The sequence below is a fragment of the Bos javanicus genome, chromosome X, assembly GCF_032452875.1.
Source record: "Bos javanicus breed banteng chromosome X, ARS-OSU_banteng_1.0, whole genome shotgun sequence".
Classification (NCBI taxonomy): domain Eukaryota; kingdom Metazoa; phylum Chordata; class Mammalia; order Artiodactyla; family Bovidae; genus Bos; species Bos javanicus.
In genome coordinates, this window is record NC_083897.1 from 90,203,434 (window position 1) to 90,222,905 (window position 19,472).

General features: G+C 41.4%; 1 protein-coding gene across 2 annotated transcripts; it reads right to left on the bottom strand.

Annotated features, from left to right (window-relative positions):
• Positions 1-301: 301 nt before the first annotated feature.
• AKAP4 (A-kinase anchoring protein 4) lies at positions 302-18,933 on the bottom strand. Of its 2 annotated transcripts, none has more exons than XM_061410114.1 (6): positions 18,720-18,933; positions 16,959-17,054; positions 4,904-4,954; positions 4,577-4,678; positions 896-3,037; positions 302-666 (listed from the first exon to the last, which is right to left on the bottom strand). In XM_061410114.1, exons 1-6 carry the CDS (start codon positions 18,753-18,755, stop codon positions 511-513), a joined length of 2,583 nt encoding a protein of 860 aa, XP_061266098.1. In that variant the 5' UTR covers positions 18,756-18,933; the 3' UTR covers positions 302-510. The 2 variants fall into 2 exon arrangements, with proteins under 2 accessions (XP_061266098.1, XP_061266099.1); XM_061410115.1 differs by lacking the exon at positions 18,720-18,933 and adding an exon at positions 17,945-18,099.
• Between the last annotated feature and the right edge of the window lie 539 nt (positions 18,934-19,472).

Here is a 19,472-nt window from a genome sequence, read left to right on the forward strand (position 1 = left end):
TTGTTTTTCATCTAGGCTCCTATCTTCAAACTCTTAAGTGACCAAGAAATCTGCATTCTTAGGATTATAAGGGGGATTATCAAGTTATGTGCATAATTCAGGAAGAACAATAACTTGTGGACTGAGATTTAGATAAGCCAAATGACTTAGGAACTTGGACATGGGTTATACCCCTGTGTCTTGGTTGCTTAGAAAATAAACCAGGGTGAGATATGGATACAAGTCCAACACTGTTATCACCATTCCTTGAAACTGGACCCAATTGCCTTAGATATATCTGACAAAGAAAACACTGGCACCATTTTTCATTTTAATTTTTTTTATTCATTTTCTTTCCCAGCTTGTTGGGACACCCTGTATTTGCACAGTCCAACTGCTGATGTATTGGGAAATACAATCATGTAGAGTGCAGTTCACTGGCTTGATGGTAGGGGGTGTTCCAGCTGGGATGGAATGCTGCTGGGGGCGGGAAGTAAACGGAGAGGGAGAGGAGGCAAAGGAGTTGTTGGCTCACAGGTTAGCGAGCAGCCAGTCTAGCAGTTGTTTTCTAGCCATGTTTCCCACGGCTTCATCCAGTTGTCGTTCCTTGGCAAACTTCATGACCTCTTGAAGAAGATCTCCTACGCTGTACCCCTTCTCTGCTGCCTTAGCCGAAACTTCAGGAAGCTGCGCGAGAGCAGAGATAGCTTGAATCATGTGATGCTTTTAAAGCCAGGACCCAGAGGGAGAAAGTCACCTACACCCCACCCATCTTTCTGCCTATGATTCTTGGATTAAAGGCTGAAAAGATAGACTGAAAAAAAGAATGGACTGCTCTGAGTACAATACTACCTCCCTGCCCCTACCCACTCCAGCCCCCTTTCTTCTTGTTCCTTGTCGTGTCGCTATCGCTTACCTTCTCCAGTTGTCCATCATCGTCTCCCATGAAGTAGAGCATGGGTACATTAAATTGTGAGGCTGCAATCCACTGCAGGACAGCTTGGAGCTGCTTTTGCAAGCTGCTTGTTGAGCACTGATTATTGACAATGACTTCAGGCCCGTGAGAGTCTTGGTAGCTCTGAGACATCCCAGCTTCGTAACTAGATCTGGGGCCACTGGTCTGGTAAAAATTAGAGTTGTTGGATGAGGATGCTTGTTCTTCCAAATCAGTGAGGGCTGCCTCGTTGTTGCTATACTTAGCCATGATAAGGCACAGCTTCATCACAGATTCTACCAGCTGATCTATAAATTGTCGGTTCACTTGCTTCATCCCACCGACAAAGTCAACTTCTCGATTGTCCTGGCCTTGTTCTTCCTCTCTGTCAGACTTCTTGAATATGGAGGTTGATTTGTTTGTCCTGATCTCGGAATGTTTGTTCTCACCTTCACAAAGATCTTCACAGTTGAAGGGGCTCTCATTAAGCAGTTTTTGAATAAGTGATAGAACCATGTTTGACATATCCAGCTTCTGGGAATCCAGATGTTGATTGTCCTTCATAGAGGTGGATGGTCCAGGTGCTCCACGAGTTTCTAGATGTTTCATTGAAAGTGCCTTGGCACTTTGGCTACCTCCGCACTTTTCATATTGGGCACTCTGGGTCATATAGCTCGTGGTACCAGGTGGACAGTCATCTTCACATGCCTCTTTGCCCTTGGCCTGCTGGGTCAGATGGTACTGGATCAGCGTAAGGGCAGAGACAATCAAGTCCTTTGCCAGTGAATCTGTGGAAGGGCTGATCTTCTCTCTCTTTTCCTCCTTATGGGGACAGGTTTTGCTAGGCATCTTGCCTTGATTACACTGCTTTTGGTTCCACATAGTCAGGCTCTCCTTGAGGATATGTTCACTGACTTTCTCAGCACTGGTCAAAGACTTGCATTCCTCTTGTTTCACCTTGCACTTGTCCTTTCCTTTCATCTCAGCCTTCACAGATGAAAATTCAAGACTTTGGTTTTTGCACTTGGCATCATGGGACCCGGCTTTCAAGGATGTATATGACAAACACTGAGATTTAGTTTCCTTTTTTTCACCAAGAAGAGCACTGACCAAACGTTTCAGCATAGCCTCCATGATATCAGCAGCATTTTGTTTCCCATGATTGAACAGATTCCTCTTGACAGCTGAGACAAAGTCTGAGTCAGTCATCAGGACCCCAGTGATGTTATGTAGGTTCTTCATGCAGGAATCAATCAAATCTGACACAATTTCTTTGGTATGTTTCAATAGCACCCTCTTCAGGACCACACAAGCTGGAATTGGTTTCCCAGAGCTATGAACTTTCAAGGTCTTCATAACAGAAACCATCATATCGGATGCCACTTGATTGGCATAAACCATGAGTCCTTTGCTGATGGAATCTGCAAAGTCTTTGCTGTCTCTTTGGCACATTTGTTTGTCTCCGCCTTTGTTCTTGTTGGATAATTCACTATACAGAAAGGTTTTTCGACCACCATCCCTACACTCCTCCCCAGTGCCCCGCATTTCTGCAGAGGTCACTTCTACAGCATCATGGGCCATTTCAGAAGCGATCTTGCTCACAGCACTGCGAGGGCTGTTTTTCCCTTTGTCCCCACTGGGTGGATAGATCGAATGATGAAGACATTTGCTCCCATTTTCTAATTTCTCCTTAATTTCCTTACGGGCCATCTGGATTACCAGAGAAGATAATCGATTGACATAGAAGGAGAGATCATCCATAGAACATTCTCCATCAGGGGAGATAACTGCCCTCTGATTACTAGGAGATTTGCCTGGAGGAGTAGAAGGACTCTGGTTATTGTTGGTGTTTTTGGCTGCTGTCATTTCCAGACGTAGGCTCTGAGGTTCGTTGTTCACACAATCCATGTTCAGGTGATTGGCGTAGATGCTGTAGCAGTTCCCAGAAGACAATTTTTGACAGTTTCCCTCTGTCTCTCCTACTTTATGTTTACAACTGGAGGCTGAAGGGCTCAGTGCATGTTGGAAACCTAGGGCATACTTTTGAAGATCATTCAGAAGCCAGTTGAAGACACTTAAAGGATCAGAAGGAGCTTGTTTGAAAAGGCACACTGACCCCTCCGTCTAAAAAAAGAACAACGCCCATCCATAAGAGTTTGGATAGGTACTTCTTTCCCCTATTTAGAAAATATGTCTCTGAAGTTTCACAGATTAAGGATTTGGCCTTTAGAATTTTCATGGGCACATATCATACAATTATATACATTAATACACATTCAAGCACAAGTGGCAGTGACAAAAGCTTAGTGTATATACATTTGTACATTTAACTACATATAAGTGTTATCAATATATTTGTCAATTTCATTTGAGTATGTGAATTTATAACAATATATCTCAAAAATGTGTCAGTGTCTCTGTTGTGTGTGTATATGCACATTAATATATCAACTCATGAGTGTGAATGTGTCAGTCAATATTGTGTGTGAAAATGTGCCTGTGTGTATGTGTGCACATGTGTGTCAGTGCACATGTGTGATGTCACTGTGTGTAAGCATGTGTCATAAGGTACTGACATCATACTCATTGTATTATGTCATCTGTATAGGCCAGCATGTGCATGGTAGTATGAATATTCAGTACATATGTGTGAATGTAAAAATATGCATGTATATCAGTGTGTCTCTTAATATGCTTGTCACTGCCACATGTAGCTTAAGTTACAATCAAGGAGACCTACACTGTGTGTTATAAATATGGGCTCCTCTTCTAAAAACAAACACCAGGTGTATCCTTCTATTAAGACCCCAGAGTGAAGTTGGCCACCCCTAACTGAACCCAAAACCCTTTGGAAAATATTTTATAACTGGTTTTCCCTGCCTTCGAGTCTACTTTCATCATAATACATGTAAAAAATGCTTCAAAGGCATCTGTGGTCAGAAATGATGTTTCTGATCATAATATGAGCCTAGGAACACAGAACAAGGAATATTTAAGTCTTTTGCACTGAAACCAGATATCTTGTTCCAATTATCAGCTACTCTAGGCTTCTAGGACTGTGAGAATTATCATGTGTGCTAATGCCTACCCCAAACCAGCTTACCAGGTGTAATTTGGAATATTTACACAAAAACAAAAAAATTCCATATGTGATAGTGGTGTGCAAATGTAATTGATTCAAACGTTATGATACCCACTAGCCTAGGTAATCTCTTAGACAACAGGGTGGAGACCAGGCAACTACAGTGTTTGATTGTTGTGGATTCTCTCTTCTCCATATCTTCTCTATTGTTTTGGACACTGGGCAATGTGAGACACACAAGTCCATTACAAACCAGCAAAGAACATTGCAAACGATCTTGCTTATAAGCCCGTGTCTTTGTTAAGAAAAGCACAGCAAGATTCTATTTGCAGGAGCTACTTGAAATCAAGAAAGGGCATTCTGAGCCTCTGTGATTAGTGTCATTGTGAGATACTGTGAACTTACTGGGGGCATTGAACTTACCATGACTCTGAACTTAGGCATGTGTTCTCTAGAATGCCATAGTATTAAAATTTTGAGTCTATTTGACAATAGTTCTCTTACTATCTCTGAACCAGAGCCCTCAGATTCAGCACTGAGCTCTGGGAATGAGAAAGGCTAGACTCAGGGGCTGTCTATACCTTAGACTGGTCTTGCTTCTCAGTATCCTTGATCACAATAATTTCTTTTTCTTCTAGATTCTCCAGGTTTAAGTCACCTTCTGAACTACAACCAGCAGCATCCTGTGGAATTAAGAGATAAGATTCTTGTGAAAAGTTGCTTTTTTGAGATTTTTTCAATCTGCCCCCCTAGGCTACTACTTCAAACCAAGAATGATGGCTTCCCACCTGAGTCCCCTCCACCTTTCCCCCCTCTGCCACAACCTTTCCCTTCTCATGCTGTCACTGATAACCCTTCTTGGCAGCTTCCCGCCCATTCCAACTCTGAGGGGAGGAGAGGGTACCCACCTTAGAATCTTTATCTTCCATGCTCAGGGTAGACACATCGACAAAGCATATCTGCATCAAATTAGGAGGGTTAATTCAGAAAAATTCCAGAGAAAAGGCATTAATTTTCCTGGAAGATGATAGTAGCACCTACCTTATCAGTTCTTGTGAGAATTGATTGAGATAGTGTGTGTAAAGCTTTTAGGAGAGTGCCTGGATATAGTTAAGTATGCAATAAACAACAGACAAATAATTTTTATTAGGCAGATAGAATCTTAATGTTACTACATTTCCTAAGTGAGAATACTTACTTGTGAAAGAGAAAGAGTTCAAAATACAGCACCCACATTTACTGAGAAAACCAAAAAGAGAGATGATTTGCCCAACTGACATAAACTCAAAGGTATAACTTGTATTATAACTGGCTCCCAGTTTGGAGCACTTTCTACTGTTGCCAAAATGTGGTGTTTTTACTATTGATAACATAGATTTTAGGTGGCCCATGGATAAAAATTTTTGTGTTTAATAGGTAATTTTTAATTGTTATTCATTAGGAAAATACACACTAGAATATCAAATCTATCATATTATGGATAACAGTGTTTAGAGTGATGGTAATTTTTAAATGTAAGTCATTTTTTAAAACATTGTAGAGGAGGCGGTCCTAAGATGGTGGAGGAATATAGGACGGAGAGACCACTTTCTCCCCGACAAATTCATTGAAAGACCATTTGAACGCTGAGCAAATTCCACAAAACCACCTCTGAACGCTGGCAGAGGACACCAGGCACCCAGAAAGGCAGCCCATTGTCTTCGAAAGGAGAACAAAGGACTGAGCGAATACTAGAGGAGAGCTAGCCGGCTGTGGACTGGCCCATCCCCCGCTGGAGGCAGGGAGACAGGTGGGCAGCAGCCAGAGCTGGAAAGGGGCAAACTCGGCCCTAAAGATGGCACCCTCTACCAAACTGCAAGCAGGCTTCCAGTAACCAAGACTTTCTGGGATTCTGGATGGTTAACATCCGCCAGGAGGATTGTAGCCAGCGATCAGCTCCCCAGAAGACACACACAGCACACCTGAGAGGGCGTGCCCACTGCCACCCAGGAAATCCAGCTGCTGGGACCAGGGAGGCGATAAGACACACTGCACCTGGGGAGAGCGCGCTCGCCAAGCACCTGGTTGCCTGAGCTACTCAGACTTGGGAAGGGAACACAACGCAGGCCCAACCAAGTCTGCGCCTTTGTGGAGTACCCAAGAAACTGAACCTGAGCAACTAAGACCTGGGAAGTGCACGCAACCAGGGCCTGCTTCAGACAGTTCCACTGCAGAGTAACCTAAAGCCTTAGCAGTGTAGACTGGAAAAGCACATATGCTGTGAGCAGGCACAAACCCAGTGTGGCTGAGACACTGTGAGCACTCCCCACACACGCCAGTGATATTTGTTTGCAGTGTTCCTCCCTCCCCACAGCACAACTGAACAAGTGAGCCTAAATAAGTGACCACCTTCACCCCCTTGTGTCAGGGCGGAAATTAGACACTAAAGAGACCTGAAAACAGAAGAAGCCAAAATAAACAGAGGGAATCATCTTGGAAGTGACAGGTGCAACAGATTAAAACCCTGTAGTTAGCACTGACTACATAGGAAGGGGCCTATAGACCTTGAGAAGTATAAGCTGGAACAAGGAACTATCTGAAACTGGACTGACACCACACTGCCCACAACAGCTCCAGAGAAATTTTTAGATATATTTTTACTATTATCATTTTTTTAATTAAAAATTTTTTTTAAATTTTAAGTCCTCTATTACTCCTTTAATTTTCATTTTTATAATCTACTATTACCTTGCAAAAGAGAAAAAAAGACCCTATTTTTAAAGCAAACTTCAATATATTTTTTATAATTTTTGTGATATTGTCTTGTTTTTTTAATATTGTACTTTTGAGAGTATAACCTCTACTTTAAATTTTTAATCTTTGCTTTGTGGTATTTGTTATCAAATTTGAACCTTTAAGAATCCAATCTTGAGTACCCGTTTTTACTTAGGAGTGTGATTACTGGCTTGATTGCTCTCTTCCCCTTTTGACTCTCCTTTTTCTCCCCCAGGTTACTTCTATCTCTTCCCTCCCTCTTCTCTTCTCTACCCAACCTTGTGAATCTCTGTGGGTGTTCCAGGCTGTGGAGAACACTTAGGGAACTGATTACTACCTAGATCTCTCTCCTTTTGATTCCCCCTTTTCTCCTCCTAGTCACCTCTATCTCCTTCCTCCCTCTTCCCTTCTCTATGTAACTCCATGAACCTCTCAGAGGGTTCCAGATTGTGGAGAGCACATAGGGAATTGATTACTGGCTAGATTGTTCTCTCCCCTTTTGATTCCCCCTCTTCTCCTCCTGGTCACCTCTATCTGCCTCCTCCCTCTTCTCTTCTCCATGTAACTCTGTGAACCTCTCTGGATGTCCCTCACTGTGGAGAATCTTTTCACCATTAACCTAGATGTTTTATCATAGGTGCTGTATGGATGGAGAAGTCTTGAGGCTACTGTAAGAACAAGACTGAAAACCAGAGGCATGAGGCTTAAACCCCAAACCTGAAAACACCAGAGAACTCCCGACTCCAGGGAACATTAATCAATAAGAGATCATCCAAAAGCCTCCATACCTACACTGAAACCAAGAACCACCCAAGAGCCAACAAGTTCCAGAGCAAGACATGCCATGCAAATTCTCTAGCAACACAGGAACATAGCCCTGAGCTTTGGTATACAGGCTGCCCAAAGTCACACCAAATCCATAGACATCTCAAAACTCACTACTGGACACTTTATTGCACTCCAGAGAGAAGAAATCCAGCTCCACCCACCAGAACACCGATGCAAGCTTCCCTAACCAGGAAACCTTGACAAGCCTCTGTTCCAACCCCACCCTCAGGGAGGAACCTCAACAATAAAGGGAAACCACAAACTGCCAGAATACAGAAAGGCCACCCCAAACACAGCAATCTAAACAAGATGAAAAGGCAGAGAAATACTCAGCAGGTAAAGGAACAGGATAAATGCCCACCAAACCAAACAAAAGAGGACAAGATAGGGAGTCTACCTGAAAAAGAATTCAGAATAATAGTAAAAATGATCCAAAATCTTGAAAACAAAATGGAGTTACAGATAAATAGCCCGGAGACAAGGATTGAGAAGATGCAAGAAAGGTTTAACAAGGACCTAGAAGAAATAAAAAAGAGTCAATCAATAATGAATAATGCAATAAATGAGATCAAAAACACTCTGGAGGGAACCAACAGTAGAATAACGAAGGCAGAAGACAGGATAAATGAGGTAGAAGATAGAATGGTAGAAATAAATGAAGCAGAGAGGAAAAAAGAAAAAGAATTAAAAGAAATGAGGACAACCTCAGGGACCTCTGGGACAATGTGAAATGCCCCAACATTCGAATTATAAGAGTCCCAGAAGAAGAAGACAAAAATAAAGGCCATGAGAAAATACTTGAGGAGATAATAGTTGAAAACTTCCCTAAAATGAGGAAGGAAATAGTCACCCAAGTCCAAGAAACCCAGAGAGTCACAAACAGGATAAACCCAAAGTGAAACACCCCAAGACACATACTAATCAAATTAACAAAGATCAAGCACAAAGAACAAATATTAGAAGCAGCAAGGGAAAAACAACAAATAACACACAAGGGGATTCCCATAAAGATAACAGCTGATCTTTCAATAGAAACTCTTCAGGCCAGAAGGGAATGGCAGGACATACTTAAAGTGATGAAAGAGAAAAACCTGCAACCCAAATTACTGTACCTAGAAAGGATCTCATTCAAATATGAAGGAGAAATCAAAAGCTTTACAGACAAGCAAAAGCTGAGAGAATTTAGCATCACCGAACCAGCTAAAGGATCTTCTCTAGACAGGAAACACAGAAAGGGTGTATAAACTCATACCCAAAACAACAAAGTAAATGGCAACAGGATCATACTTATCAATAATTACCTTAAATGTAAATGGGTTGAATGGCCCAACCAAAAGACAAAGACTGGCTGAATGGATAAAAAAACAAGACCCCTATATATGCTGTCTAAAAGAGACCCACCTCGAAACAAGGGACACATACAGACTGAAAGTGAAGGGCTGGAAGAAGATATGTGAATGGAGACCAAAAAAAAAAAAAAAAAAAAATGCAGGAGTAACAATACTCATATTAGATAAAATAGACTTTAAAACAAAGGCTGTGTAAAGGGACAAAGAAGAACACTACATAATAATCAAAGGATCAATCCAAGAAGAAGATATAACAATTATAAATATATATGCACCCAACATAGGAGCACCACAATATGTAAGGCAAATGCTAACAAGTATGAAAGGGGAATTTAACAATAACACAGTAATAGTGGGAGACTTTAATACCCCACTCACACCTATGGATATATAAACTAAACAGAAAATTAACAAGGAAACATAAGCCTTAAATGATACAATGGACCAGTTAGACCTGACTGATATCTATAGGACATTTCACCCCAAAACAATGAATTTCACCTTTTTCTCAACTGCACACAGAACCTTCTCCAGGATAGATCACATCCTGGGACATAAATCTAGCCTTGGTAAATTCAAAAAAACTGAAATCATTCCAAGCATCTTTTCTGACCACAATGCAGCAAGATTAGATGTCAATCACAGGAGAAAAACTATTAAAAATTTCAACATATGGAGGAACAATATGCTGCTGAATAACCAACAAATCACAGAAGAAATCAAAAAAGAAATCAAAATATGCATACAAACAAATGAAAATGAAAACATAACAACCCAAAACCTGTGGGACACTGTAAAAGCAGTGCTAAGGGGAAGGTTCATAGCAATACAGGCATACCTCAAGAAACAAGAGAAAAGTCAAATAAATAACCTAACTCTACACCTCAAGCAACTAGAAACGGAAGAAATGAAGAACCCCAGGGTTAGCAGAAGGAAAGAAATCTTAAAAATTAGGGCAGAAATAAATGCAAAAGAAACAAAAGAGACCATAGCAAAAATCAACAAAGCCAAAAGCTGGTTCTTTGAGAAGATAAATTAAATTGACAAACCATTAGCCAGACTCATCAAGAAACAAAGGGAGAAAAATCGAATCAATAAAATCAGAAATGAAAATGGAGAGATCACAACAGACAACACAGAAATACAAAGGATCATAAGAGACTACTATCAGCAATTATATGCCAATAAAATGGACAACTTGGAAGAAACAGACAAATTCTTAGAAAAGTACAACTTTCCAAAACTGAACCAGGACGACATAGAAAATCTTAACAGACCCATCACAAGCATGGAAATTGAAACTGTAATCAGAAATCTTCCAGCAAACAAAAGCCCAGGGCCAGAGAGCTTCACAGCTGAATTCTACCAAAAAGTAGAGAAGAGCTAACACCTATCCTACTCAAACTCTTCCAGAAATTTTCAGAGGAAGGTAAACTTCCAAACTCATTCTATGAGGCCACCATCACCCTAATACCAAAACCTGACAAAGATGCTACAAAAAAAGAAAACTACAGGCCAATATCACTGATGAACATAGATGCAAAAATCCTTAACAAAATTTTAGCAATCAGAATCCAACAACACATTAAAAAGATCATACATCATGACCAAGTGGGCTTTATCCCAGGGATGCAAGGATTCTTCAATATCCGCAAATCAATCAATGTAATACACCACATTAACAAATTGGAATATAAAAGCCAAATGATTATCTCAATAGATGCAGAGAAAGCCTTTGACAAAATTCAACATCCATTTATGATAAAAAAAAAAAAACTCTCCATAAAGCGGGAATAGAAGGAACACACCTCAACATAATAAAAACTGTATATGACAAACCCACAGCAAACGCTATGTTCAATGGTGAAAAATTGAAACCATTTCCCCTGAAGTCAGGAACAAGAAAAGGGTGCCCAATTTCACGACCGCTATCCAACATAGTTTTGGAAGTTTTGGCCACAGCAGTCAGAGCAGAAAAAAAAATAAAAGGAATCCAAATTGGAAAAGAAGAAGTAAAACTCTCACTGTTTGCAAATGACATGATCCTCTACATAGAAAACCCTAAAGACTCCACCAGAAAATTACTAGAGCTAATCAATGAATATAGTAAAGCTGTAGGATATAAAATCAACACACAGAAATCCCTTGCATTCCTATACGCTAATAATGAGAAAATAGAAAGAGAAATTAAGGAAACAATTCCATTCACCATTGCAACGAAAAGAATAAAATACTTAGGAATGTATCTTGGAGAAGGCAATGGCACCCCACTCCAGTACTTTTGCCTGGGAAATTCCATGGATGGAGAAGCCTGGTGGCCTGCAATCCATGGGGTCGCTAAGAGTCGGACACAACTGAGCGACTTGACTTTCACTTTTCACTTTCATGCATTGAGGAAGGAAATGGCAACCCACTCCAATGTTCTTGCCTGGAGAATCCCAGGGATGGGTGAGTCTGGTGGGCTGCCATCTATGGGGGCGCACAGGGTTGGCTGCAACTGAAGTGACTTAACAGCAGAAATATATCTACCTAAAGAAACATGGTGATAGTAGCAAGGTCTGATGCTGTAAACAGCAATATTGCATAGGAACCTGGAATGTCAGGTCCATGAATCAAGGCAAATTGGAAGTGGTCAAACAAGTGATGGCAAGAGTGAACGTTGACATTCTAGGAATCAGTGAACTAAAATGGACGGGAATGGGTGAATTTAACTCAGATGACCATTATATCTACTACTGTGGGCAGGAATCCCTCAGAAGAAATGGAGTAGCCATCATGGTCAACAAAAGAGTTTGAAATGCAGTACTTGGATGCAATCTCAAAAAGGACAGAATGATCTCTGTTCATTACCAGGGCAAACCATTCAATATCACAATAATCCAAGTCTATGCCCCAACCAGTAACGCTGAACAAGCTGAAGTTGAATGGTTCTATGAAGACCTATAAGACCTTTTAGAACGAACACCCAGGACTGGAATGCAAAAGTAGGAAGTCAAGAAACACCTGGAGTAACAGGCAAATTTGGCCTTGGAATATGGAATGAAGCAGGGCAAAGACTAATAGAGTTTTGCCAAGAAAATGCACTGGTCATAGCAAACACCCTCTTTCAACAAGATAAGAGAAGACTCTACACATGGACATCACCAGATGGTCAACACTGAAATCAGATTGATTATATTCTTTGCAGCCAAAGATGGAGAAGCTCTATACAGTCAGCAAAAACAAGACCAGGAGCTGACTGTGGCTCAGATCATGACCTCCTTATAGCCAAATTCAGACAGAAATTGAAGTAGGGAAAACCACTAGACCATTCAAGTATGACCTAAATCAAATCCCTTATGATTTTATAGTGGAAGTGAAAATTGATTTAAGGGACTAGATCTGATAGATAGATTGCCTGATGAACTATGGACTGAGGATCGTGATGTTGTATAGGAGACAGGGATTAAGACCATCCCCATGGAAAAGAAATGCAAAAAAGAAAAAGGGTTGTCTGGGGAGGCCTTACAAATACCTGTGAAAAGAAGAGAAGCGAAAAGCAAAGGAGAAAAGGAAAGATATAAGCATCTGAATGCCGAGTTCCAAAGAATAGCAAGAAGAGATAAGAAAGCCTTCTTCAGTGATCAATGCAAAGAAATAGAGGAAAACAACAGAATGGGAAAGACTAGAGATCTCTTCAAGAAAATTAGAGATACCAAGGGAACATTTCATGCAAAGACGGGCTCGATAAAGGACAGAAATGGTATGGACCTAACAGAAGCAGAAGATATTAAGAAGAGGTGGCAAGAACACACAGAAGAACTGTACAAAAAGATCTTCATGACCCAGATAATCACGATGGTGTGATCACTGACCTAGAGCCAGACATCCTGGAATGTGAAGTCAAGTGGGCCTTAGGAAGCATCACTACAAACAAAGCTAGTGGAGGTGATGGACTTCCAGTAGAGCTATTCCAAATCCTGAAAGATGATGCTGTGAAAGTGCTGCACTCAATATGCCAGCAAGTTTGGAAAACTCAGCAGTGGCCACAGGACTGGAAAAGGTCAGTTTTCATTCCAATCCCAAAGAAAGGCAATGCCAAAGAATGCTCAAACTACCGCACAATTGCACTCATCTCACATGCTAGTAAAGTAATGCTCAAAATTCTCCAAGCCAGGCTTCAGCAACACGTGAACCATGAACTTCCAGATGTTCAAGCTGGTTTTAGAAAAGGCAGAGGAACCAGAGATCAAATTGCCAACATCTGCTGGATCATCGAAAAAGCAAAAGAGTTCCAGAAAAACATCTATTTCTACTTTATTGACTAGGCCAAAGCCTTTGACTGTGTGGATTACAATAAACTGTGGAAAATTCTGAAAGAGATGGGAATACCTGACCTGCCTCTTGAGAAATGTGTATGCAGGTCAGGAAGCAACAGTTGGAACTGGACATGGAACAAAAGACTGGTTGCAAATAGGAAAAGGAGTACGTCAAGGCTGTATATTGTCACCCTGCATATTTAACCTATATGCAGAGTACATCATGAGAAACACTGGGCTGGATGAAGCACAAGCTGGAATCAAGATTGCCGGGAGAAATATCAATAAGCTCAGATATGCAGATGACACCACCCTTATGGCAGAAAGTGAAGAGGAACCAAAAAACCTCTTGATGAAAGTTAAAGAGGAGAGTGAAAAAGTTGGCTTAAAGCTCAACATTCAGAAAATGAAGATCATGGCATCTGGTCCCATCACTTCATGGGAAATAGATGGGGAAACAGTGCAAACAGTGTCAGACTTTATTTTTCTGGGCTCCAAAATCACTGCAGATAGTGATTGCAGCCATGAAATTAAAAGACACTTACTCCTTGGAAGGAAAGTTATGACCAACCTAGATAGCATATTGAAAAGCAGAGACATTACTTTGCCAACAAAGGTCCGTCTAGTCAAAGCTATGGTTTTTCCTGTGGTCATGTATGGATGTGAGAGTTGGACTGTGAAGAAAGCTGAGCCCCAAAGAATTGATGCTTTTGAACTGTGGTGTTGGAGAAGACTCTTGAGAGTCCCTTGGACTGCAAGGAGATCCAACCAGTCCATTCTGAAGGAGATCAGCCCTGGGATTTCTTTGGAAGGAATGATGCTAAAGCTGAAACTCCAGTACTTTGGCCACCTCATGCGAAGAGTTGACTCATTGGAAAAGACTCTGATGCTGGGAGGGATTGGGGGCAGGAGGAGAAGGGGACGACAGAAGATGAGACGGCTGGATGGCATCACTGACTCGATGGACGTGAGTCTGAGTGTACTCCGGGAGTTGGTGATGGACAGGGAGGCCTGGTGTGCTGTGATTTATGGGATCGCAAAGAATCAGACACGACTGAGCGACTGAACTGAACTGAAAGACACAAAAGACCTATATATAGAAAACTATCAAACACTGATGAAAAAAATCAAAGAGGACACTAATAAATGCAGAAATATACCATGTTCATGGATTGGAAGAATCAATATAGTGAAAAAGAGTATAGTAACCAAAGCAATGTATAGATTCAATGCCATTCCTGTCAAGCTACCAACGGTATTTTTCACAGAGCTAGAACAAATAATTTCACAATTTGTATGGAAATACAAAAAACCTCGTATAGCCAAAGCAATCTTGAGAAAGAAGAATGGAACTGGAGGAATCGACCTGCCTGACTTCAGGCTCTACTACAAAACCACAGTCATCAAGACAGTATGGTACTGGCACAAAGACACAAATATAGATTAATGGAACAAAATAGAAAGCCCAGAGATAAATCCACGCACCTATGGGCACCTTCTCTTTTACAAAGGAGGCAAGAATATACAGTGGAGAAAAGACAATCTCTTTAACAAGTGGTGCTGGGAAAACTGGTCAACCACTTGTAGAATGAAACTAGATCACTTTCTAACACCATACTCAAGAATAAACTCAAAATGGATTAAATATCTAAACGTAAGACCAGAAACTATAAAACTCTTAGGGGAGAACATAGGCAAAACACTCTCCGACATAAATCACAGTAGGATCCTCTATGACCCACCTCCCAGAATAGTGGAAATAAAAGCAAAAATAAACAAATGGGACCTAATTAAAATTAAAAGCTTCTGCAAAGCAAAGGAAACTATAAGGAAGGTGAAAAGACAGCCTTCAGAATGGGAGAAAATAGTAGCAAATGAAGCAACTGACAAATTAATCTCAAAAATATGCAAGCAACTCCTGCAGCTCAATTCCAGGAAAATAAACGACCCAATCAAAAAATGGGCCCAAGAACTGAACAGACATTTCTTCAAAGAAGACATACAAATGGTTAACAAACACATGAAAAGATGCTCAACATCATTCATTATCAGAGAAATGAAAAGATGCTCAACATCACTCATTATCAGAGAAATGCAAATCAAAACCACAATGAGGTACCATTTCACGCCATTCAGAATGGCTGCAATCCAAAAGTCTACACGCAATAAATGCTGGAGAGGGTGTGGAGAAAAGGGAACCCTCTTACACTGTTGGTGGGAATGCTAACTAGTACAACCACTATGGAGAACAGTGTGGATATTCCTTAAAAAACTGGAAATAGAACTGCCATGCTGCTGCTGCTGCTAAGTCACTTCAGTTGTGTCCGACTCTGTGTGACCCCATGGATGGCAGCCCATCAGGCTCCCCTGTCCCTGGGATTCTCCAGGAAAGAACACTGGAGTGGGTTGCCATTTCCTTCTCCAATGCATGAAAGTGAAAAGTGAAAGTGAAGTCGCTCAGTCGTGTCCGACTCCTAGCGACCCCATGGACTACAGCCTACCAGGCTCCTCTGTCCATGGGATTTTCCAGGCAAAAGTACTGGAGTGGGGTGCCATTGCCTTCTCCGAGAACTGCCATATGACCCAGCAATCCCACTGCTGCACATACGCACCGAGGAAACCAGAATTGAAAGAGATACGAGTACCCCAATGTTCATCGAAGCACTGTTTACAATAGCCAGGACATGGAGGCAACCTAGATGTCCATCAGCAAAAGAATGGATAAGACAGCTGTGGTACATATTCACAATGTAATATTACTCAGCCATTAAAAAGAATATATTTGAATCAGTTCTAATGAGGTGGATGAAACTGGAGCCTATTATACAGAGTGAAGTAAGCCAGAAAGAAAAACACCAATAGAGTAGTATACTAATGCATATATATGGAATTTAGAAAGATGGTAATGATAACCCTATATGTGGTACAGTGAAAGAGATACAGATGTATAGAACAGTCTATTGGACTCTGTGGGAGAGGGCGAGGGTGGAATGATCTGAGAGAATACCAATGAAACATGTATATTATCATATGTGAAACAGATCGCCAGTCCAGGTTTGATGCATGAGGTAAGGCGCTCAGGGCTGGTGCACTGGGATGACCTAGAGGGATGGGATGGGGAGGGAGGTGGGAGGGGGGTTCAGGATGGGGGACACACATACCCATGGCTGATTCATGTGACTGTATGGCAAAAACCACTACAATAATGTAATTTAATTAGCCTCCAATTAAAATAAATAAATTAAAAAAAAACATTGTAGAAATACATATTAAATAACAATATGAGTGGTGCTTGAACATGATAAAAAATATGAAGTACTATGTAAATCACTCTTAGTTTTGGAACATAACATTAAGTATTTTGCCCCCCTGAGGGAGTCCAACTTTGGGGCAACTTACTGGTAGCTAGGCAACATCATTATGACTTCAGAGGTATGAGGTAGTGAAGGCTGGTAACTAGGCAACCACCACCCCTCACTCCCCTCAGCCTCCCTCCCTGGCCTGCCCCCCCCTCCCAGATCCTTTACATCACTCACCGCCCCCCCCCAGATCCTTTGCACCCCGTCCTTTAATTGTGACTGTGTTATCCATGACCTCACTGATCCCCCACAGACCTTACTGAGCTTGAATCCTTGGAGAGGTCACTATCCATTAGCCTATCCTGGGCTCCAGGATATCTATACCCAAACACCAATCCTTTCCACTCCTTGGTAGGAGTCATTTTTGTGTCTTACCACTTTCCGGTCCTGATCTTGTTGTCCTCTTGGGCTGTAGAGATCAACCTTGCACACGCCCCTGCGGCTGTGTAACCAGTCAATATCATCAGACATCTGGAAAGAGAAATAAAATAAATCTTAAAGTCTAATACATGATTTTAAGAAACTGAATTGGTAAAGAATCCCTGGAGGGCTTTCTGAAACCCATCTGTGTTTCATATAAGTTTTAGGTTGGGAACTGATAGGGTAAGCCATGGGGGAAGGACACTCTGAAATGTTTGGACCTGAAGATCAAAATCTTTTAGCTCAGTCCATGGTCTTCTTTAATTTAGATTCCCCACACCAACTATTTGAAACCAAGGGAGTATCATATTGACCTGGGAAAATGCCAGTCAGGAAAAATGACAGCCTGGGAAACAAATTTAAAAGGGGGTCTACACACTGTAGGGGAGTCAAGTTCACCTCATTCCCTTTAACTGAATTTTAGCTAAACCTAGTCTAACCCATGTCTTCGGTTAACAGCTATAATACTTACCACATAGGGCCACTGGAGAAGACCAAGGTCAATACTAGTAAAGTGAATAAAGATTTCAACATATAGAACAAGTTTCTGAACATTGAGACCGCTCAGTCTAATAAGTATAACTAAGAGACAAATGTCTGAGGGAAGATCAGACCCTGATCCCATAGGACAAAGTTTAATTTTACTTTTGAAAGAGAGAATAAACTCTGCCAACTTCCTTCAAACGCCTTGACACCTCCCACACTTTTCTCTCCCTCCTTTCCTCCTCTTTCTCTTCCTCCCTTCCACCTTCCCTCCTTTCCTCCCTCTCTCGTCCTTCCTCCCTCCTCCCTGCTCTTTCTCCTTTCCCATCCTCCCTCCCTCCCTCTCTCTCTTTCCCTCTGCCTCTCTCAGTCTCAACATTTTAATAACTATCTTCTGATGGCTAGCCTTCACAGGATACTAAAAAAACTGTAAAAAATTAAATTTATAAACTCATTACCTTGATAATGAAGTTATTTTAGACTTCGGCTGAAAATGTGCCACCTAGAAGGGAGATGGGCCCCTTGAGATGGAAGTGGGCAGTGCCAAGTTCTTGGGCACGTGCAGCTGGCTGCCACCCCGGTCAGCTGTTGGATGAGACTGAGGGAGCCAGGCTCTTGCCTGCTGCTTTTGACCCTGGTGTGTGACATCAGGGTTTGTTGAATCATAATGCCTGAAACCATAGCAACCCAGCAGAGGCGGGGCAGGCTGGCAAACTCAGTAGCCCTCCATGTCAAAAGCATATCAGTTTATCCACTGTACAACACATCTTTTTCTGTTCTATCCAGAAGAGTACACATATTTCTTTTATATTTTGTCCTACTCACAACTCCTTAAGACTTCCCTTCACATTCACAGATCCTTAAGGCCTCCCTTCTCGTTCAGAATGCCTTAAGATCCCCCTTCTCATTCCTTTTCAGCCTAGACTTCCAGTACCATCTAGTCTATTAGTTACCAGTGTGGTGGGGTCTATTTTTCATATACAGATTGACCACCAGCCTCTCTGAGCATAACAGTATTAATTTTCATAGCTTATTTCCCTTTGGAAATTCAGAGTTATGTGGCAATAAATCTTTGGATGTATGTAGAAATAGAGAAACATTAAAGTCCTTTCTGGGTATCCTGAATAAAAATACGAAAGAAAATTTGAGGCAGCCTCAGCCCCTTCTGTAGTTTCACCTCACCATTAGGACATCCCAGTAGCTAGTCAAAAAGAAGGAAGAAGATGCCCTTACCTTTGTAGTATCAGAATAGGCTATCTTGTAGGACATTGGAATGGCTTTTTCTTTTAAATTTGGATGGTGTGATGACCCTTTCAGTTTGGCTCAAGATGGTGCTGCTTTCCTCAACCCTCCATACCCTCCTAAAGACTTGATTGCCAGTTGGTACCAGAACTTATACTTCATGACATCACTGTTTCCATGGAGAACAGTGACAGCACAGTCAGGGACTTTGTCCTTAGGATTCTAGTGTCTACTTCGTCCAATAAGCTTTAACCTTTCTTCATGAGACATAATTAGCCCCCCCCCACCCAAAGCCAATCCACTTGGGTCAGGGTCAGCCTTTCACATACTCCTCAACCAATCAAAAGACCTGAGCCTCACTTATTATTTTCCATTATGGTCAGTGACAGATTGCTGGCTACAGTGTTTCTTAAAGCAATATCCACCCATTTGAGATGCCTTCAGGTTAGCCCCAGTTTGGAAGCATTAGCCCATAACCAAATCCTCTTATTGTGTCCAAGTCTTATCTTGGTTTTTCCTTGTCCTTTCTCCACCAGCCTTCACCTTAACCTCATGTGAACAAATGTATCTAAATTAAAAATCAGTTAAGATGAACACCTAAATCATAGTTTCAAATCCTTGGTTCTACCTTCATTTCTTCTTTTATCTGTTCCCTCAAATCACATGTCTTAACCCTCCTGTACAATTTTGATATTGTCAGTTCATGGCATCAGAGACAAACAGAGCTGGACCTTTGTTTGAGGT

Coding starts and splice junctions, on each gene's coding strand:
- AKAP4 (XM_061410114.1), bottom strand. CDS start 18,755: ATGTCCTACAAGATAGCCTATTCTGATACTACAAAG. Junction 17,055..18,719: donor CCTATTCTGATACTACAAAG/GTAAGGGCATCT, acceptor TTCTCTTTCCAG/ATGTCTGATGATATTGACTG. Junction 4,955..16,958: donor AAGATCAGGACCGGAAAGTG/GTAAGACACAAA, acceptor AATTTGATGCAG/ATATGCTTTGTCGATGTGTC.